This window comes from Haliaeetus albicilla, chromosome 3 (genome assembly GCF_947461875.1).
Source record: "Haliaeetus albicilla chromosome 3, bHalAlb1.1, whole genome shotgun sequence".
NCBI lineage: Eukaryota > Metazoa > Chordata > Aves > Accipitriformes > Accipitridae > Haliaeetus > Haliaeetus albicilla.
The window spans coordinates 71683248-71705743 of record NC_091485.1 but is presented as its reverse complement, the minus strand read 5'-3'; the positions used below and the strand labels follow the sequence as shown (position 1 = coordinate 71705743).

At 42.0% G+C, this 22496-nt stretch overlaps 1 protein-coding gene across 1 annotated transcript in view; it reads left to right on the top strand.

Annotated features, from left to right (window-relative positions):
• The window catches only part of COL22A1 (collagen type XXII alpha 1 chain), a 209309-nt gene that overhangs the window by 160043 nt on the left and 26770 nt on the right, over positions 1-22496 (top strand). The window contains exons 36-46 of the mRNA XM_069780112.1: positions 512-565; positions 2162-2215; positions 3167-3271; positions 3820-3864; positions 5762-5839; positions 10124-10159; positions 11089-11142; positions 19472-19516; positions 19965-20012; positions 21947-22060; positions 22233-22286. Coding sequence (XP_069636213.1) covers positions 512-565; positions 2162-2215; positions 3167-3271; positions 3820-3864; positions 5762-5839; positions 10124-10159; positions 11089-11142; positions 19472-19516; positions 19965-20012; positions 21947-22060; positions 22233-22286 — 687 coding nt within the window. The remainder of the gene's footprint in view (positions 1-511; positions 566-2161; positions 2216-3166; positions 3272-3819; positions 3865-5761; positions 5840-10123; positions 10160-11088; positions 11143-19471; positions 19517-19964; positions 20013-21946; positions 22061-22232; positions 22287-22496) is intronic.

Sequence of the window (22496 nt, the reverse complement as noted above, 5' to 3'; positions counted from 1 at the left end):
CACATGGGCTTTCCCACCCTAAAAAGCTTTCACTTGCAGACAGAAAAAACATGCAATTCAGAACTCTGAATAACACTCTGAATGGTTTCTGCTGTTCATCTATTTAGTGCAAATTAGTGTTTTCATGTTTTGTTCCCCAGAGTAGAGAAAGGTAGAATTGTCAACAAAGCATATTTTGTTGACCTAGATTTTTATTTTAATGATAAATCAACATACTTTCCTATGTTCTTTTGATGTTTCAGGCCCAGACTTTTCTTCCTGTATCTCAGCTAGATTTAGGATTTATTTTGATGGAAGGTAATTTTAAGCTCCCAAAGAGAGTCTTCATCCATTTTGTATTGTTTCATGCTTCTTTACACTGCAAAGTGTTTTGCAAAAATGCTGGTTTTTGCTTTGTGCTTGTATGACACCTTGTCTGACATGAACTCCAATCTCACTTGGAACATCTTGTTCCTATGGTGGTACAAGTTGTGAATTACATATGCACAGACACTTCATTTTGTTAAAACAGGGTGTGACTGGACCAGCAGGGCCCCCAGGTCCAAGAGGCTTGCCAGGAAATGTGGTATGTGTGCACCAGTGTATTTGTTTTCCCATCTAAGCCCTGATTTCTGTATTTAATATGCTTGGTTTTCCCTTCCCCAGCATTTACTATCAGGTTCAAAAAGCCGTGTTTCATTACACTTTTTTTATGGTTCACTTGAAAGATCTGGAGGCATCTGGGAATGGTGTATCCATGAAACACATTCTTATATTCATTTGTAGCAAGAGGGAGGCATGGAGCTGCTTCATTCCTCACCAAATTGTCAAAAGCAATTTTTGCTGCTAGCTCTTCAACAGAAAAATTGCAATGTTTATTGTCTCTCTGGTTTTGTTTCCTTTGCTTCATTTTCCTTTGTCCTTTCCTTTTGAAAACATGACTTCTTGATATAAAAATTGCATGGTAAACTCCCATTTTTATTATGAAAGCATGTAAGTATTTGATCCTAAAATCAGAGCCTTGAAATCAATATGGTGTCCTCACCTCGTTAGATGTTCATCACCATTGTTAAGTTACGCATGACAGAGCTTTTCATGTTTGCAAAAAAATCTTTGGACTAACCCTACTCCCTGCTCCACCAGTGTAATTTTCTTCGTAGTTCCTGGAGTTTCTCTGGGTTTACACCTGAGTGAGTGAAAAACAGCAGTTAAACCCCATGTTATAATGTATTCAGGCACAGTGGTTTAGCACAGAGGGCTCTTTAAGGCAGAGCTTATTACCACGGCAATCCAAGAAATCTTAAATTGCCTTTCTACTAATTGTTAAGATACATTTGATTTAGTTATATTAATGTAGTGATTTAATTTCAAACTGAAAGATGATACTGAAAATGAAGACCTTTTCCAATTTCATTTTCCTTTTAGCAAACTTCCATACCAGTAATACCAATATATTATCTATAAAAGCTAATATAGTTAGAAATAATTTTTACTGGTGCAGAAAGGAAAATAATTACCGCATCCATCCTGTGAGGAGGTCAATCCAATCTTACTGGTGCCAAGACATCATTTCACATCTTAAAATGGGTACCACTCCATAATGAGTTTTGGTGAGTTAGGAAGTTACAGTATTTAATTTGGAGCTCTAAGTCATCTATATTTTGACAAGGAATCCTTTGAGATCTGCCAAGATGTGAAAAGGATTGAAAACTGAAATAGAAGGTAAAATGAACATAGCTATGTTTTCCAATGTATAGCTTCGGAGAGCAGTAGCCATAAAAAATTAATATTGTGAGACTTTTGGCTTCTCTGATAACAGAGGTGATGATTGGGGGTTTGTTCGTAATGGATTAGGAACTGCTGAGGATTTCACAAAATGAAAAAAATAGTTATTGGTAGAAGGAGAATGCACAAATCTGGGTTTAGCTCAATTTCTGCTATTGCTGTTCAGCTCTTTTTTATATTGCAAAAAAAAAACCAAACCCAAAAAACTCCTTTAAGCACTTGGTACACAGCTATTCTGTGGTGTTCTCTGGATTACAGGTTGTCTGTACTGGAAAATGTAAAACTGATACTAATCCTTGAGATAGATTGTACTGAACCCACAGGTCTAACCTTTTCCTTTAGGATCAAATACTGCCTAAAAAGAAAGTTTTAAGCTTTAAAGTTCTTTTCTCTCCAGGGTGTGCCTGGAGACCCTGGACTACCAGGGAAGGAAGGAGAAAAGGGTGAAAAGGTGAGTTTTTTCTTTCATGGATTTGTTTCTTTTCTTCTTGGGCATTTTAAGTAACCTGGAACAGAAGCAGCCTGAACTGGGAAATTATTTCCTAGGTTTGTGGACAGTTAAGATACATGGGCTCATTAGATCATCTTGTCTGACCTCCCCTATTACACATGCTATAAAGTTTTCAACCTGTTGCAGCCTTGTATTTTGCCTAATAAAACCACTGAAATACAACTGGATACAGTGAAGTCACTGCTACACATTTTGCAATGATGATCTTCTGTTGTCCTCATCACCTGACATGAGCAGTGATTTGGTGTTTTAAGTACCTGCTATTCATCACTGTAAATCCAAAGATGGAAGAAAAACTGGCTTTCATGGTTAGGAAACTGAGATTTCTGCTTTCCTGATAAGCTGTTGTAACGACACCATTAGTTCAGCTTTCCACTGCATCCTTGCTTACCTTTTGCCTGCCTTGCCTCACTGTTATGTCCCATCTCATAGCTCGGCAGTGAGCTTTCTGAGATCAGGTGTTTCTAATTTGCTCATACATTTCACAGTGCCCAGCATGCTGGAGTCCTGATCTTTGTTTGCTGGAGTAGGAATGATTAATCAGAAACATGGCCTCATATATGCATATGTATTGGGTTTAAAAGAGGATGAATCCCAGCGCCTTCAGTCAAATCATCTTCCAGGTTACTTAGATCTACCTCAGGGTCATGTGTGGACCAAGGGCTCTCTCATATAGCTGGTTCCCAAAATATTTAGAAGTCTTTTTTTATTTTCCTTAAGGAAAATTACAAATGCCTTGAGATTACTGAAGGAAAAGGCTTCCCGTAAAAGAGGGTGTCCTATGATGCCAAGAGAAATTCAGATGAGAATGCTTTCAGTCCCAATGAAAGACCTGAGACAGGAATGGTCTTTAGGATGCTACTAAGAGTTTTGCTGGATTGTCTTCTACAGGGTGATCCTGGAGAAGAAGGAAAAGTGGGTTTACCTGGGCCAGCTGGTAAGCCAGGGCCTGCTGGAGAGCCAGGTTTGCCTGGTAAGGGTAAAGATGGAGAACAGGTAAGTTCAGCTGGCAAGCTTTGCGCTTGAGTAGTTCAGTGTGAGATAGATGAGCATGACTTCTGCAGGAGAATGGTGGATCTGTGGTAGAGTTAGGCTGCATTGTCACAAGTGCTCGCAGGCTGTCTACCTGAAGACACGAAAGGCCTGGTTGTGCAAAATGCTGCAGATCACGCTGCTGCATCCAAAAAGGCAGAGAGAACTGAAGCTGTATTTGTGAACATTAAACCCCCTTCAGTGTGCCATGGTGGCCATTGAAAATAGAGACTTCCACAAGGAGTAATCATTGTCCTTGTGACCAGTACAAAAATGCTTAGCTTGATGGAGGATCCCTAAAAGCATTTAATTCTAGTCAAATTAGCAGATTATTTATTTTGCTTATATGTTATCAGTAAAAGATGACCTTTAAAGGTCCCTTCCAACCCAAACTATTTGATGATTCTAAGGAGTGTGGTGAGGGGGATGCTTGCTGCCTTGATTGTGTCAAAGTCCAGGCTCCTGTTTGGCTGCATGATGACTGTTTTCTGGTTTTTGGTCTGTCACTTTAGGGGCAAAGAGGCCCACCAGGCTTGCCAGGACCCTTTGGACATAAGGTGAGCATGGACTTTATTGTGGACTGCTTCTCTCCATCACTGGAACTGGAGAAAAAGTTATGGTGAAAACATGGTCTGTTTTTCACTGGAAAATAGAGTTTGTGAAGCTTTCACTCAAAAGTGCACTTCTAGCCTTTCTTTATTTTTCCAATATCTCTGTAGATGTAAATATTAAGATATAATTCAGCTGCGTTCACTTTCCACATTTAAAATTTCTTCCAGCATTATGTGAATTCAACATAGACTGAGGACTAAATGCACACTTTTTCAGGGAAGCTGTGACTGGGGACCTTTAATCCATACAGAAAGAGAGGCATTGCATAGCTAAAGGATGACCTAGTCTTGAGACCGCCTGTCAGCCCCTCAAAGAGCAGTCCTCCAGAGCACTCATTTCCTTCACCTTTCTCAAGGAGGTTATGAATTATTTTCCAGTGGGACCGGATAGTCCTGGTTTGCCCTCTTGTTTTGTAGTTAAGGCTAAGACTAGCTAGTTCGTTAAGTTAATGACACTAATTTCAGCTGAAAATAATGTTTATTCCCTTATAAGTACACAACAAATAGAGAAGGGAATAAAACAGCAAAAACATTTCCTTCTGGGAGCACCTGGATTGTGCTTGAATCTTCAATCAGATATGTCAGAAATTCTCCTCTTCGAAATGACCGTGTCCTGATCTGGATTGGAAGAATACTAGGATGTTGAAACAGATTCTATAAATCATATAAGTAGGAATATAGAAGTATGAGGCTAGATTCATCTAGGTCCCGTATTTTTGAAATAAACAAACTGCTATGAAGTGTTTTCTTTTGGTTTTGCTACATTCTGTATAAATGCGTTGTATTCTGTTGTATACATCTTTGACAGTTCAGAATACAGAGACAATAATAGACTAAGAATTAATATAAAAGTCAGGAAAAAAAAACACTAAAAGAAATCTCATGAAATATTCTATTCAGTATCAACACAATATGGTAAGAATCTTAATTGTGCATGGGAAAATACTATTTAACTTTTTGTATTGAAATTATGTTCTTGAATAAAATAACAGATAAAGGATGTGCTGGAGTGTTTGAACTAATCAGAGTACATTTTCTCTCACTGTCTTTGCAGTATTGTTTCTTTGTAATATAAGATTAGTTTAAGAAGAAAAAAAGGGAAGAAAGGAGATATTGCAGACTGACTTTTGGGGGGGCAGAATCCACGGGTAACAATTCTTCTATCATGCTTCTATATAGCTGGAGATACTGTAATAATAACTAACATAAATAAGATTCATTGTTATAAGTCTACTGCCAGCATGAGACCGAATCTCACAACTGCAATGCAATCCATAAAAATCTTATTTGATTTCTCCCTATAACAAGAGAACAGACATTAAATTTAAAGTATTGCAGCTGAATTCTTTCTTAACCCTCTGTCTACAGTGCCCATTAAACAGTGTCAAGTGGTTGTCTGTGCTCTGCAGGTTTTACTATTGAAAATCCTGTTTTCTAGAAGGGAATTCTCTCCTTTTGTAGTATAGTCCTCTAGAGAGAGTGGTAGAACGTTGAATTATTTTTTTGCAAAAAATTATTCATAGACTTCTTGGATGCCGTGCACTAAAATAAAATACTCGTAGAGGCTGTGTTCCCACTCAGTCATACGATGTGGCACACACTGATGTTGTGTGAGTGCTCACAGATGTGGGCTGGGGCTCGTGTGAAGGAAGGGGGCAGTTTTCTTGGCATGATGTGACAGTAACTCTGCCATATCCCCATGCTGCCACAACCTGACACCGTTCCTTCGTGGGCAGGATCAGGTCAGGATGTATCAGTGTTATGTTCTGTTGTATAACCTGATTGCATTTCAGCATATTTTCTCAACAGTGCACAAAGCCTTTAACTTTTTCCTTTGTTTCAGGGTGAGAGGGGAGCTCCTGGCCTCCCTGGACAGCCAGGAGACAGAGGCGTGCCAGGAATTGGGCTGGCTGGACCCCCTGTAAGTAGCAGATCCTACTGCAACCTGTAACAAGGCGAACACTTACCTATTGCCATCTGGGGAATGCGTTGCCTGTGCTCAGCTGTGCCAAGAGCCTGTGGGACATTTTATAGCCTCTGAAGATGCAAACCACAGACTAGTCCAGAGGCTGCCATTTGTGGCTCAGATGTCTACATGTCTGTTGTGAGGGCTCTTGATGAATTTGGTTTTAGTTGAAAGACAAAGGCAGAGAAGTGCTATGGAAGTGATTGATATCACTGGCTGTTACTTGTGACTTTTCTGCATCATTTTGACACATTGGCTGTGGATGTGAGTTGAGATCTGTGGTAAGCCAGCAGGACTGGTCTGCTGGGGAGGTGTAACCCTGCTGTCACCCCATTAGAAGGGATGAGTGTGACACACGTGCCACATCAGTGACACAGTCAGTGCTCTGATAGGGAAATACAAAATCAGATTACTTAAATTGCTGCATTCCAAGACAGCCATCGTCTCCGTAATTTCCCACAAAGGTTTAGATACACCTCATCCAGCTCTACCATCACCTCCTGCTGACAGTGTTGAAGGTATACCCTTATCAGTAGGCCACGAGGTGTATTTGGGAGTCTGCTCTGGAAAGTTTGGGTTTTCATATCGCTGTGGTTTGATCAATTCTTTGGCATGTACAACTCCTTTTGAGATGAGGGGGATTTGGGAGTGCTCTGACTGTACCTCTGCTCAGAATCCTCCAGATATGCACTGAATATGCAAGAGAAATAAGTTTAGGAGAAAGCAAATTTTATTCTTAGCTGTAATTGCTAGAGGATATAGAATCATCAAATCATAGAACAGTTTGGGTTGGAAGGAACCTTTAAAGGTCATCTAGTCCAACCCCCCTGCAATGAGCAGGGACATCTTCAACTAGATCAGGTTGCTCAGAGCCCCGTCCAACCTGACTTTGAATGTTTCCAGGAATGGGGTATCTACCACCTCTCTGGGCAACCTGCTCCAGTGTTTCACCACCCTCATTGTAAAACATTTCTTCCTTAAATCTAGTCTAAGTCTACCCTCTTTTAGTTTAAAACCATTAGCCCTTGTCCGATTGCAACAGGCCCTACTAAAAAGTCTGTCCCCATCTTTCTTATAAACCCCCTTTAAGTACTGAAAGGCCACAATAAGGTCTCCCTGGAGCCTTCCCTTCTCCAGGCTGAACAACCCCAACTCTCTCAGCCTTCATAGCAGAGGTGTTCCATCCCTCTGATCATTTTTGTGGCCCTCCTCTGGACCCACTCCAACAGGTCCATGTCCTTCCTGTGCCGGGGACCCCAGAGCTGCACGGAATACTTCAGATGGGGTCTTACCAGAGTGGAGTCGAGGGGAGAATCACCTCCCTCGACCTGCTGGTCACGCTTCTTTTGATGCAGCCCAGGGTACGTCTGGCTTTCTGGGCTGCAAGCACACATTGCTGGCTCACGTCCAGCTTTTCATCCACCAGTATCCCTGAGTCCTTCTCCACAGGGCTGCTCTCAATCCCTTCATCCCCCAGCCTGTATTGACACCGGGGGTTGCCCTGACCCAGGTGCAGGACCTTGCATTTGGCCTTGTTGAACCTTATGAGGTTCACATCTGAGACCTTGCATTCTTTTGCAACCCCTTGTACATGCCATGATACTGTACCAATCACAGTCATTTATTTCATGCTCTGGCTATCTAGATATAAGTTTCCCGATTAGTACAGGAAATTACCTTGAAATTATGTCATATTACTGTGTAATACTGGTTGACAAATCTAGCTTTCTGGGGTGTATTTCCACTTAATATTTGCTTTTGCCTCACCGAATACTATATATGGGAATGCAGACCGGGTCAGTCATGTTCCACACTGTGACTGTGTCATGACCTTTATGGTCCTCACAGGGTGACCGATGATTGAAGATTTGCTGGGTGTTATTTGTTATGATTTATCTCAGGAACAGTGGTGTTCTTGCATTTCTTAATATTCAGTCGCTAAAATTAAAATGAAATTAGCAAATGAGCATTTGGCTTGTTTGAAAGTCACGTGGCTGTGGCTAGTTTTTAATTACTGATTTCTAGTTTCAGTACAGGGGTAGGTGAGTTCACTTCTGCCTCCTGATATACACCAGATGACAAAGTTGTTCCTCACTGGGGCTTTAGCATTGCATATCCATGAACACAAATGACTAAGAACTTGACTCCAAATGTAGACCATCACTTGTCTCACACCAGAGGATTGCTTTTTTCTATGTCAGTATTGTTTGACCACTGGCAGGATGAGTAGCCACCTACATACCACACTATTCCTGATTGACTTGTTTTTATTTATTTAATCTGCTTCACTAAATGCTTTTATTTTAATTGCTATTATGATGGTTTTCTCCACTGTAGATTCGTCGTAACCTCAGCTCCAGTGCAAAGACTCTAGAATTTGAAAAGCACTGTATAACCTTGAATCCATCAGGCTTGCACAAAGACTGAGTCCCACAATAAAAAAATAGAATAAAGTCAGTGGAGCTGCTTCTGTGCATATTACACACCGAATTAAAAGTGTCAGCCTATACCCTTTCTAGCAATATGACAAAATTGTGTGTATAATACTTTCAGCTTCAGAGCTGTGAGATGGCAGCTCTTTTTAATTGGAGTGCTCAACCTGGTTCTTCCTGTGCCCTTAACGTCTCTTGGGCTTTGCTCTGTGTATAAAAGGTATACACAGATCAGGATTTTTTTACTTTGTCTTCTAAAGTATTGAGTTACTAGTTACATAACACTGAGCCATAAACTGAGTTTTAGCAGAGTGTGTTCTTCCTAACTGAACCATAAGCAGGAGAGGGGACTGCTTGGAGGAATGGGGTGAATTCACATGCTCATGCTGAGTTTGCCTAATGAATGTGTGTGCTGCAGAAGTAGAAGGGTCTTGCTCTGCCTTGCCCTGTTCATATTACTATGGATTCAGAGTTACGTATTTAGCCTTTGCTTGAGCAGAGCGTTAAGGCATCTTGCATGGAGGACTGTATGAGGATTAGTGAATTAATGTGCCTGAAATAGAAACCAAAGGGAGAGGAGTCATAGTGTGAGCCAATTTATTCAAACACAACCTCAGAGATGTGAGGTCAAGCCTTGTTTTGGATGTGTTTGGAATGCCAGACTGACTCATCCATGCTGGATATGGGTACCACATCAATTCTGTGGTGTTCCTATAGAAGTGGATACCTTCTAGTGGCTCATTTACTCGGTTGCATCTTTTTAAGTTGCATCCCCAAACAAATAGCATATGCAAGCCCACTGAACTCCCTGCTTTCACCTCATTAAAAGAGCGTACAGGTCCCGTGGGATGCCTTTGCTTGTGCTAGAGGTAGCTCAATACAGTGGTCTTCAGGACCTGGGCAGAATTGTCCTGTCCCAGCCCAGTAGATGCGGGGGTGCTGGGGTTCTGTGTCCCCAAGTCCATCCAGTAGCGATGCTGAGCATGTATTGCCAATGGGCATATGCATATGCAACACACACACCTACGCACACATGCGTGCAGCCACACAGACCAATGCAGAGAATAAGGCATTTATCAACACTTACATAAACGTAAACAGCACTCTCAGAAACATGAACAAGGATGTCTCGATCCTGCTTCTCTTCTCCAGCTGATCAGGTTTGAAGGCCACTGTTGGAATAGACACATGAAATACAGGTCTTTCTAGCAGATGGTCTTGGACACCTACTCTGCCTAGTACCCAGGCCTCTGCCCCCCAGTGTCCTCCAGTTGCTGGCAGACGTGCAAGCCCCCTGGGTTCAGAGCCTTGCAAACCAGTTGCTGGCATCCAGACCTCTCCTACTCACTAGCTCATCTAGCTTGAAGCTCACTAACATTCAACCACATGAGTTCAGATTAATGAGCTCACCCATGCTGAAGAGTGTTACAAATAGGATTTAATGAGAACATAGGATGGGCTGTGGTGATAAAGTGCAGGGCTCGGTCAGACAAGTAACATGTTAGCATACAACTGTCCTCTTTAGTCCCTTTTTCTCTATTTTTTTTTTCTCACACTTTTTCCTCCATGATCCACCTCGATTTCTTCCTTGCTCTGCCTTTGATCCTTCCCCTAAACATCCTACCGTGAGTATTGCACATTCCCACAATATCTGTTTGGGCAGCCTGTCAAACTCGCTCCTTTTCCTGACCCTTTCTTCTCCAATTTTTGTTATCTTGGTGCTTCAGGACCCACCCTGATCAGCCAAGGTGGGTGTTAATTTTAAGCTCTGCTAGTGTTTTGATTGCTGTGTCTTTTCTTTTTGCAGGGCCCTGTGGGACCTCCAGGAGACAAAGGGTCATTGGTACAGTATGTCTTTCTAACTACACCCAGATTTTATGGGGAGGGGACAATCGCATTGATTGTGTTTCTACCAGTGATTTCATTAAGGCATGTTTAATTAGTTTCTTTTTGCCCAAGGTTGGTAGGGTCACAGGGTGGCTGACCCTCTGAAGGGGACTTCACTTATGCGTTACCAGCTACTTGTCTGCTATATTGAGTTGTGAGAAAGAGTTGATTGAGACTCTTGGCATTGTGACAACTTTTCCTTACCTGTCAACACAGTCCTATAAAAGAAAGAATGAGTCATATGCTTAACCCTTCGTTCAAAAAAATTATTTCAAGGCACATAATTCAAGGTACACTGCTGTGTCTTATAGCAAGGCCTCAAAGGTTTAAAATAAACCATTTTTAAGCATTTTTCTCACTTAAGTCTTACAGAAAACCCTGCATTTCAGTGTTCACCAAACACACCTAGCTCCTCAACATGCAGTTGTACAAGAATGCAGTCCATTGGTGTGAAACAAATAACTGTGTACTGTGGTCTCAGTATTGAGCTGGCATGAATTTCCAGCACTACAGGCAGTCCTAGCCAGCGTACTAGCTTGGCACTGAGGAGCTGGACCTTCTTTTCTCTTCTACAGTCCTGTGTTCGCTCATATTTTCTCCCAGTTCATAAACTTACCCGCCTATAAAGTCATCATTACCTTTGCATCAAGGTATGTGAGGCTTGACTTTAGTGATGCATGTAAAGTCCCTTGAGGCACAGAAATGACTGATACTGTGATAGTGTGATGTGACTTTTTTTTTTTTATTAAACTTTCTCATAGTTCTTTAACTGCTAGTTAATTTTTTTCCCAATAACTATTGGGTTGGGTATTTCTTCTCTTCAGCTAAGAAGCACCTGATAAGTGCTGTTCACGTTAGTGGGTTTGTCTGTTCTCTCCCTACCAGGGTCCCCGTGGTGTACCTGGTATCCCTGGACCACAGGGGCCTCCTGGCCAGGATGTAAGTAAAATAAAAGTGTAAGTGCTCAAGAAATTCACCAATGCTCAAATCTATTTTCCCTAAAAATTGTGCTCATACTTAACTGCTATCATTGAGTGTTACTAGGATGGTCCAATAGAGATGATTCACGGTAAATGGCGCTCTTACATGTTAGGATGTCAGAGTGGAAAACAATTAGGCTAAGGAGGGTTGTCTAAAGGAAAACGGTGGACATTATCACTGAACCATTTTAAAATGACACTGGAGAAGGAACTTGGCAGCATACACTGGGGAATGATCACACATTGGAAAAGGACAATTGTTAAGCTGTCTAAGAACTTCTTAGAAGCCACTCAGATAAGTAACCTGTAATATTTCTATGAAAACAGGACCACAGCTGTTAAAAAGCTCTTTGTGAGTTCATTTTGCTGCTGCTGTGCATGAGAGATGACGTTTTAACCTCTTGGTGCGTTGTCCTCACTCCTGCTGTCTCAGTGGGTGAGTCATAGAATCGTAGAATCATAGAATCATTTAGGTTGGAAAAGACCTTCAAGATCATCGAGTCCAACCATCAACCATGCCCACTAAACCATGTCCTGAAGTACCCCGTCTACTTGCTTCTTTAATACCTCCAGGGATGGTGACTCAACCACTTCCCTGGGCAGCCTATTCCAATGTCTGTCATGGAGCTGAAGGACAGAGAGAAAAGTGGCAGATTCCCAGCTGGAAAGCTGACCCCTCTCGCTGCACGGCTTTGTTGCAGTGTTGAATCAGAAAGGGGAGAGGTGTTTTTCTCTGCTGGTCAGCCAGCTCTGTGATGTGGAAAACAGTCCTGGAGGAAAACCAGCAAGGGGGCTCTGAAGATTTTGAAAGGCTTGATCTTTGGATTTGTGCCTGTTGAGGAAACACTGTGGGGAGGGGGTAGTGGCCTTCTGTAACTTTCCTCCTCAGCGCTGCTTTATGGTGCTGTCATGTCTGAAATGGGTACCAGCTTTTGCAAAGTCCATGGCAAGCGATTTTCATCCCTAGTATAGTTTTACTGATGTACATCAGCTGGCCTAAAGGGTGTACTTTCCTACAGGATGGATCTCCTTTCCTCCTGAAGGGTTTGGAGAAGAAGGTCTTGTTTTATTCCCACATACTTTGTCACAAGACAGATGATTATGGCCAGGGTATTCCTCCAAAGCCCATGATAGTAAAAATGGTCCTTTGCCTCCATCACCTTGTGTCCCTGAGCAGCCACAGATCTGGGATTGATTGTGTTCTGCTAACTGCCCCTAGAGCTCCTCGCCTTGTCTCAGATGTTTGAGATTTTTAACCTAGAGGTTTTAAACAGGAGATACAATAGATGGGTTTATTACAGCTGTATTACGTGAGGAGTGTCAGAGCCAGCTTTTCTGAGTCTTTCTTGCTCTACTCAGATCAGCATTGACAGGTCAGTTCTTGGAGAGTCAATACTACAGCCTTTACATCTTTCCCCCACAGAAAATTACCCAAACAGAATCATTCCTTATGTTTCTTATAAAACGCATCCTCTATTACACTAACTGTTTTAATTGCACTGCATGTCTTTTAGGAGCTCTCTGTATTCTGGTTGATCACCTATTAAACAATTCTACCTCTATTCAAGAAGTGTAAATGTAACTACAGGGCACACTAACATTTCTTGGTATAACAGCAGGGATTTTGACAAGATCATGCATTTGCAGTTTCTTGATCTCCACTTTCATTTATGACTGGTACAAAGGATTTTTTGTTCTGCTTTTGCACTCTTCTATATCAATGTAGTATTCCTGTATTCTTTGAAGCATGCCCATTTTTGTACTCTGTTGTGTTTAAACAGCATGTCATCAGTTAGGAAAGCTCCAATTTGAATTGCTAATATGAATTTGCCATGTAATTCCCAAGCCATTCAGTGGCAATAGCCTAAATGACTTGCCTTAATGTCTTGTCTTTTGCTGTGGCCTTTGCAAATATATTCCATGTTTTTTTCTGAGACTGAATAATTCTTTTAAATCACGTTTACATACATTAGGTTATTCTCTGCATTATTTTTTCCAGTTGCAGACTCATCAGGTGCTCTTGGCAGTGTGTCTGCTATAAGTTGTATTCCCTGATATTGCCAAATCAGATTTACAGTTATATTTGAGGAGGTAGAAGAGTCAATACTTTCTCTGCAATAGCTTTGTCCAGAATTATCTCCCATAGGTGAATATATTGGGGTTTTTTACATGACTACATTCTAGCTTCTTTCTAGTGCCCTAAAAGCATGTGCCATATTTTTTTGCAATAGCACTGCCCAAGGTCACCTTTTGAAACATCTGTTGGCAGCTTGATCAAACATCAAGAGTTCTCAGGACAGTGTCTTGTTTTATTAAAATTTAGGTTTTTGAAAATCCTTGTCCAGGTTTACAGTACAGTCATGCTGGTTTGGCTTTGTTCTGTTACTCTTAGCAAAAGGCTTGGTGTTTATTTGGACGAACCCTCTAGAGTTCATTGTCTGTAAATCCCAACAGATTCTCTTCTGAGACAAAACTGAGACATGTTGTCTTTTTCCCGTGTATATTATTTTCTTGTCTTTAAATTTGTATTTTTTTCCTACTTAACTGAAGCTCCAATTCTTAAAGCCTGAAAAGTGCTTTCTGTAGGCTTTTTGTGTTCTGTGTTTTTCCCTATAGTAGGACTAATTGGCTCCATAACAGGACTACCACATATCATGCCTACTTTCATGCCCACAATTACTTCAAATATTATTTGCACTTGCTTTTGGAAAAAAAAAAAATCCAAGTCACATTTTAAGCTGGCAGTATTCCTGTATCAAGTATTAAAAAAGCATAGCCTTAAGTATGTTATTCAGAGAAACTGGCCAAATCTAGCTCATATTCTGAAAGTTGCAAAAAATAATTCTGCATGTAAAGTGATGTTGGGTGCATGGCCACCTCCTCCAGCCACTCCTGACCAGGTCCCTCCTGCCCGGCCTCTGGTGCCCAGGACCCAGGGTCTCTGCCCAGATAGTGGGATGCGGCTGCTGCTTCCCCATTTGCAGGTTCAACCCGTAACGAAGCTGCACATGGATCCCAGAGATGCAGACGTGGACACACAGACACAGAGGACACTGACGTTGCTGATCACACAGACTGCCACAGACAAGGCATTGCCTTCAACAGCACCTACATACAGGACTCACATACAGCATAAACATAGAGAGCCAAGTCCCCTTCATCTCTTCAGCTGGCAAAGACGAAAGGTCACTAGTGGTGGCACACACAGAGCACTCTCTAGGTTCACAAGTACCCACATATTTGCAGATCCTTCGAGCATTGGCACAGTCCCTCTGTCCTGGCACCCCTGCCCAGATCCCAGACCCCCCTTACCCACCCCACGGGTCCCTGCTTGCCTGCTGGTCCAGGCTGATGCTTGCTGCAAACATGCAACGCTCATGCACTTGTCCCTCTTGCACTCCACGCTCATGGTTCCTAATAGGCATACCAGCATGGACCCCTTGTCCACCTGATACCCCGGCCTATACTCAAGTCCCCCTACTTGCTAGCTGATCCAGCTTGAAGTTTGCTGATGAATACACCCACGCACACCCACACACACCAGCACTGGGGAAGATACAGACACTTATCCCATCCCAGCTGGCACCAGGCACATGGGCTGTGACCTGTGGTCCCGTGCCAGCCAGTGTTGTGGAGCCCTCACTCCCCTTGCTCATGCTGTTGACCCCAATAGGTGGTTTTGGGAACACACACCATTCCCGCCCCGGTGGCAGGAGGTTAAAGACCCCTGCGCTCGCTCCAGTAACTGACAACAGAGGCTAGGGGAACCTACACCCCTGGTCTGACTCCAGTAGCTGGCACCAGTTTTCACTCACATGCACTTGCAGGTCTCACCAGTAGCTGGCACTTAGTCCTTGCAGCACACATGCACATTATGCAGAGAGATAGTTAAGAAAACGTTCAGTAAGAAGATAAAAGATGTTAAGACAAACCATGGTGATCAGGTGCAGGGCTCAGCCAGACAAGTGCACTGACCAGCCCTATTTTATGCATGACTGACCCCTTTTATACCCTTTTCTGTCTACCCTGCTGTTTGTTCCTCTCTGCTCCCCCTTCCCTTGCACATCCCGTCGTGCATCTCCACAGCTCTATCAATTCTGGCACCCTCCCAGTTCAGAGTCCCCCTGGTTTACAATCTTATTACTTGCAAAGTCCAGGTTGATCTTCCTGGAAGTGCAGCCTATGTTTTCTTGATAGCTCATCAGTTAGTATGAGCGGCAAGGTTTGTTTCTTGTTAGGTCTGTGTCTTGGTATATTTTGTTTCTGATTTCCTCCTTTTCCCTTAGTTTCCAAATTGACAAGGTCGCGGATCAGATAACCTTGCTGGAATAAACCTTCTCACACTTCCACATGCCTTCACCAATTAGTGTGACTGTCCAGGTTTGGTTACCATCACTGCCTTATTTGTCGGTCAGGTTTGTGTCCCTGTATGTTCTTATTTATGGCTTCCTCCTTATTTTCTCTTGTTGCATTGAAAAAGGTCCTTGACAAGATACCCCTAAAGGAGCAGATGCTCTCTGACAAAATACCCTTACGCTACACATTATTTGGGAAGCACCCACTTTCCTCTGTCTGCCTGCTGGGAGATAAAATGTTTCTGTTCAACATACCTACTTAGTTCCCTTAGATTAGAAAACAATCTGAATGAGACATTTTCTTGTCCTACTATTAGCGCTGAGGGCACCCATTTAATAGGCTCTTTCTGTATTTTGGTTATGATAATTTTAATTAACATAAACATTGAATTAATCACTTTTTAATTATGTTAATTATTTATGATAACTAAGTTCTAGTATTACTGGGAACTTAATCTTCCCCTCCATTTATTTTCATAATTACAAAAACTTTGTGTATGCATACATTACTGCCATCGGATCTGAAAAGCAGAGTTTTCTGTTCTGGGGTTGGTTTTCCCATACAGTTAAAAGGACAGTTCCAAGGAGTCTTTGTGTTTGTTTTAGGGTGCATACACCCCAAACCACAGTACACTTAATAAACCTCGTATTGGCTTTTTATTCCTGGGACTTATATATTTAAACTATGGCATTTCAAGTTTAATTTTCAGTCTTGTAATAAGACTATACCACCGTAAGCCTGTGTGACTGGTTTCCTTACACTCTTTCTCTTTTATTTTCACATACATCACTTACCTGAGCATCGTTTTTCAGTGTGTCATCTGCACAGCTTCCATCAGTTCCAGTTAGAGACCATTCCTGTGTGTCAGATTTTGCAGACCAATAGAGTAGTCTGGATCCTGTGCATCATACCCCCTCATTGCTGACATCTTTCTGCTGCACTGGTATGCTGTACCACTCATGGGATATTCTACTTTGTGCCAACCATTGTTGGCAGCAAACTCCTGAAAGTGTTCAAAATTTATGATCTTTCCAACACTGGTTGTTACTTGGGTCTGTGCACATTCCCACATTGCATTATCAGCATTTCTTTTCAGTGCCATGCAGATTTTTTGGCAGACTCAAGTTCTTTTTTTTAATTTTCTGGCTTTCTCTTTTCCAGTTTTGTCCCCTGTTAGTCAGCTTGTCAGATGCAGTTATACCCTCCGTGCCTTCCTTCTAGCATTTCCATTCTGCTCTGAGCAATGTTTACAGCTTGGCCCTTGTAACTCCAGGCCTCTATAGTCCAGCAATCTTTCCTCTACTTTGGACTCTGCTTCCAGTTGCCTGTTCTCTGATAACGCAACATGCTGAAGTGCCATCATCCTCCATCCCGTTGGTTCATTTCAGCTCAGACTAGCATTCTTCAAAGGATACTCTCTTTTTGCAGTCTTGTACCTTTCAACCATTTGACTTTTCGTGGGGATGCAGTGGTTTTCAGATTTGTCAGCCATGGCACATAGCTTAATTTCTTACCCTGGCTTATTTGCACCCTTTAAAAGACATCACCAGTTCCACATCGTACAGCGTTCAAGAAAATAAGTCCATCCCTTTTTGTCTCAAGGCAATCTGATACCATGTGGATATCACAGCCATGCATAAATCTTTCCCAAGATTTCAGTTTTAGTCACTCCCTTCTTGTATGTCTTTTTTCATAACTAAGAAGTCTTTTTCTATATTCTTCTTTAAATAAATCTTCTTTAAATGCTCAAATTCCACTGTTAGTACCATGTCATGTTTCAGATCCCTAAGCAAAAGGCTGCCAGCGAGCCCTATGGTAGAAATAGTTTATTTATAGCTACATTAATAGTCAGCGCGAAAGACATTTCTGAATTGTCTTTTCTGTGTTGCTTTCTGATCCAGGATGATTCTCATGGCTCAAGTCTTTGCTTTGCATCGCACTCCTTAAAGCAAATGCTGTGTGAATCTTCCTGAACAAAATAGGTCTGGGAATATAAAATCTGTGTAATTGTTATTTAGGCAACCCTCTTCTCACCTGCAGAAGTGGTTGAGAACCACAGTGGAGAGGATGCCAAAAGCGTGACCTGACAATTAGTATCTGTGAAAGAGAAGGGAATTTGGGAACATCCCACAATTTTCTACATCCACATTGCTGCTCTGTGGAAGAAGCAAAACTATAAATGGTTATAGTGTTTCCTTATATTTACTCAGTTCCCCAGAAGGACATTTGTGGGGAATTATGAACTAAGAATCTCCTTCACACCTTATCTTCTCTTGGTTCTCACTTGCAGAAGGTTTAGTTCCTCGGGAAACAAGCTTTCAGCCATGGACTTCACTACTACTTCAGTTCCACTTTAGCTCCACTTCAGTTCATGTTTATTATTCATGTCTTAGAAAGTCAAGGTAACTGAAGGGTTGTTGTTCACTCAGAAGTGTTTAATGTGGACATAGAAAAGAACAATCAATATATTTCCCCATTTTCTCTCTCCTCTAGCAAGAGGTACGGTATTTAAGTTGTAAGTGAGATACAAGGATGAAATTCAAGTTTGCTCTATAGCCATAATTATGGTGTAGCACGGTGTCACAACTTTGCCTGTGTGCACACACAGTGCACTTAAGTCATTAATCCACAGGTAGCCAAGTAAATCCTCATCTGGTTGTCTGCATAAATAATACAGTGAACTCATTGGAGACAACAGACCAACCTGAGACAAGATGATTGACAGAACGCCTGGTCCCCTTCATGGCGAAGCATTTGACCAATTTTTAAAGGAGCTTTCCAGGTGGAAATTTTGGATAGTCTCAGAGAGTTCCCTAGGTAGCTGCTGCTGAGCCTAGACCAATTGAAAGCCACTACTTGTATCTTCAGTGTGTTGATTAACATCCTGGGTGGGGAACCTGGCACCATCCCAGACACCTCTCCAGGTGAGTCCTGCTGCGGAGTCAACAAAACTGAACACAGATAAGATGCTTTTAAATGGTCAGTAGAAACTCTTCCTGCAGATGCAAAAATGGTCACGTAGGACAGCCTTTTGTATGTGGTTAAGATAGTTAGAAGATATTTTGTATATTTGTTAAGGTACTCAATATGGATAGAACATGCATATGCTTGAGTGATGATACAGGGTGACGGGCCAGCTGGATACAGGAATTCAGCAAAGAATGGTTTGGGGAAATCTCACCCAGTCCCAACACCACTGCAAGGATCTTTGCAATGCAGATTTCTGTCACCATCTGGACAGTGACCAACAGTCCTGTTCCAAAGATTTGGTTTCCCATGTAAGCATTACTTTATGCAAAGATTCAAAAAAAATCTTTAGTTTTGTTTTGTTTGTTGGTTTTTGTGTTTTTTTTTTAACAAACTAATGACTTGCTAATGACAGGCAAGAGATGCCCATTGGCTGGGGGGGATCCCTTTTCCAAACCATGGCTGCCTCGACCTTAAATTCTAAGGATCCTGGTCATTTCTACGCCTTCATCCAATGAAAATTGATAACAATACACCCCCACAAACAAACAAAAAGGCTTATTGCTATTTCAGGTGCAAAGGACCTGCTTGCAAGGTTTGTGCAAAACAAGATCTTGATTTTGCATGTTACAGGTGTCTTTAGGGATTTAAAGCTTCATCCTTCACACTTTTGCAGTTCATAGTGTTTCCTGTGACCAGAAGACAAGCTAAAGCAATTTCAGTCTTTGTGTGACTCAAATGATGTTAAGAAGATCACATGGTAGATTAAGTGAGATTTAGGAGGGGTTCAGAGGACATTAAAAGTTGCAGATATTTAAAGGAGTTTACTGTTTGTCACATGCAAGGAGCAGGGGTGCTCAGTGCCAGAAAATATGTGCTAGTCCAGAGCAGTCAGCAGAGTGTGGGAGCAACCAGGGGGTTATTGTATGATAATTTCACAATTTTTTCTTTCTTTTGATCTGTAGGGTCTACCTGGAAATCCAGGGGAAAGAGGACCTCCTGGAAAACCAGTATGTAACTTCACTTCTATATTAAATCTTTCTTTTAACTCAGTTTCGACCTGTACACCTCACCTCAGAAGTGCACTTCAGTGCGTTTCCGCTGCTACTCTTCCCAGCAGAGCAACTTGAAAAACACTAAGAACCACTAAGGGATTATGATAAAAATATCTGTGATGGCTTGGGAGCAGTATGACAATAACTGGATATCCCGCATGTAAATAAAAGCCAAAATTTTAAAGGCACTTTCTTAGCACCACTACGGAGTACCCTCAGCAAGAACTCATCTCACATGTGATGAAGGGCATTGATAACATAGGGCAGGAATTATGTGTTTGGCCCAGTGAGTCCTAGGCAGGGCAAGGGAAACCAATAAGAGTCCATAAGAATGTTCAGGAAAACTTCTTATATCCTGAAGCCTTTTAAAATTGCCTGAGATAATGAATTTCTCATTCCACAGGGTTCTTCACCCCTGCTCTCTCCAGAGGACATAAATCTCTTAGTAAAGGTAAATCAGCCTTTGATGATGGTGGGAGTTTATCTGTATGTTTGATTCAGACCTGACTAACGCTCTGTGATGCGAAAGTGTCTGAGCTGCAAGTGCAAAACATGCCTTTAAACACTCCGTCAAAGCTTGAAACTTGCAGGTCTCCTACTTGCACTGGTATTGGGACACTAGAGCACGTGCTGGAGATCAAAATCCAACGCCTTTTGACCGTCCCCAGCAGTGAAACAGCCTATGAAGATCTTTATAACATGGTGTATGTTACAAAAGCTCTGAGACTTTCAGCTCTTTCTGAGACATGGATTCCCAAGGAGAAATAAACATTGTCAAGTTGTATTACCTAAACCAGAAAATGGTAACCATTTTAATAAAATGTCTGATTTTTCACATATACCTTCAACAGTGACTTGAGTAGTTTTGAACTGTGGGAGCAAAATCAGTTTGCATAATGCATCTAAAAGGATGCAGGTAGTTAACCCCAGATGCACCCATGTTTCAAAAGTGATGATCCGTCTGTCTGCTTTTACTCTCCATGTAGAGTTGTCTGTGAAATAAGTCAGTATTTGATAGGTGTTGACTGCAAAATCTTTACAGATTTACATGGGCTGAGTTGGGAGATTTTTAAGCAGTCTTGGGACATGGCAAGAAATCCTTTCTCATTGATTAAAATAAACTAAAAAATTACCTTTTTTTACCAACCCTATTAACAAAAGGACCCTTTTAAGATTGCTACTGTGAAATGCCTTCATTGAAGAGCTGTCTTTCTTAGGGAGCCAAGTATTTTTCTGGAGATCTCACTGTATGTTTTTGTTTGGGTTTTCTGATCAGAACAATAGCAAGAGACAGATTCTTGGGTACAGGATGTCATTTTGATGTTCCTTTGTTTTCTTCCTTTGATTATATTATGGTTAAACACACTCATATGCCTTGCGTATTTTTTCTGCTTGGTATTTTTTCACTCCACACTTGGTACAGACGTATATAAAGCAGCACCTTGAAATCCCAGATGAAATTAGGTCTCTGTTGTCCTGGGTGTTTCTCTAGCACTTATATTGTAAGTAGATAAATATGCATGTAGGGACTGAGACTTGGAAAGACAGTTTACCCCCAAATTTTGCAACGGATCATTGACAGAGTCGGGTGTTGGAGCAAGGTCTCTGAACTCTCAGCCTGATGATCTGTCTCTTGTGCTATGCTGTATCTTATAAGCAGGATTCACTCCCCTTTTGCTGAGGGGAGTCTGCCTTTGAAATGGAAATGTCATACCCACAGTATTTCATTTCCTGAGGATAGCAAAAATGTAAAGACTACTGAGATGATGCTTCAGAGAGTTTTGGAAGGAGGGAGGTAGTAGTTCTCCATGACAGAATTTGGCCAGGACACTGTAACATTCACTTTGTCTTCGTGAACTCCATCGGATGAGTTCTCCTTGGCCAAGCTAGCTGCTGAATAGTTTTCCTTGCAAAACACCCTTTCTGACATTGTGCTGCCCCTGGGTTTTCCTTAGCAATCTGTCCTCTGAGCAGTAACCCAGCTCTTTCAGACTAGTGTAGACACAGTTTTCTAGTAGTCTTGTAGCTTCAAAACAAGGTTGTTCTTGGTAGTCTTGCTTTGCGGCTCTCTGACCTCCCTATTAGGAAGGGCTTTTCCTTGGTTTCTTGATCCTGGATGATCAGTTAGGACCTGTCCAGCTAGAACTGACAGGAGACTCCCCATGGGAGCAAGTGTGAGCTCAGCTGCTGACCCTCGCCCTGCTCCACACTGCACTCGTTTCAGTTCTGTAAGGTGAAGTAACCCAGATCCTACCCAGTGTGGTCAAACTGCAAAGGCCTATGTATTATACTAGCACCACACTGCTGCATTCATAACGGGTGTCTGTAGGGTCTGCTAAGTGCCTTCAGTCTATTGCTAATTTATTTCTCTATGTTCTCTCCTAGGATGTGTGTAGTGAATGCCCTCCTGGGCCACCAGGACTGCCAGGCATCCCAGGTTTCAAAGGTGATAAAGGTCTCCGAGGACCACCAGGTAGAGATGGCCAGGATGGAAAAATGGTAAGAGAGCTGGGGAAGTGACCATGCCTTGGATGTGGTGTAAACTTGTTACAATATTTTTAGATAGCTGATTTTATTTTTTTTTCACCAACAACCTACTGAGTCTTTTTTTAGATGTCTGTGGAGTAAATGGACTAAACTAGTGTTTACCTCTGCCTCTTCTGCATTGCAGGGGAATGCTGGTCCCAGAGGTCCTACAGGCCCACCTGGGCTGGATGGGCCAAAGGTTGGTTGGTTTTCGTCAGTTGTCTAATGAAACCTTACTTGTGACTAGTTAGTACACTGGCTGAAGCAGGTTCTTGGTGGCATCCACCTCTGTGTAAAGAGATAGGACTGGCCTGTTGGGTGGGCCCGGTGCTGGCAATTCACTGGAGTGCCTTGAAACTCCTTGATTCAGCTATACGCTTCTGCCTAATGATCTAGGCACATAGGCCAA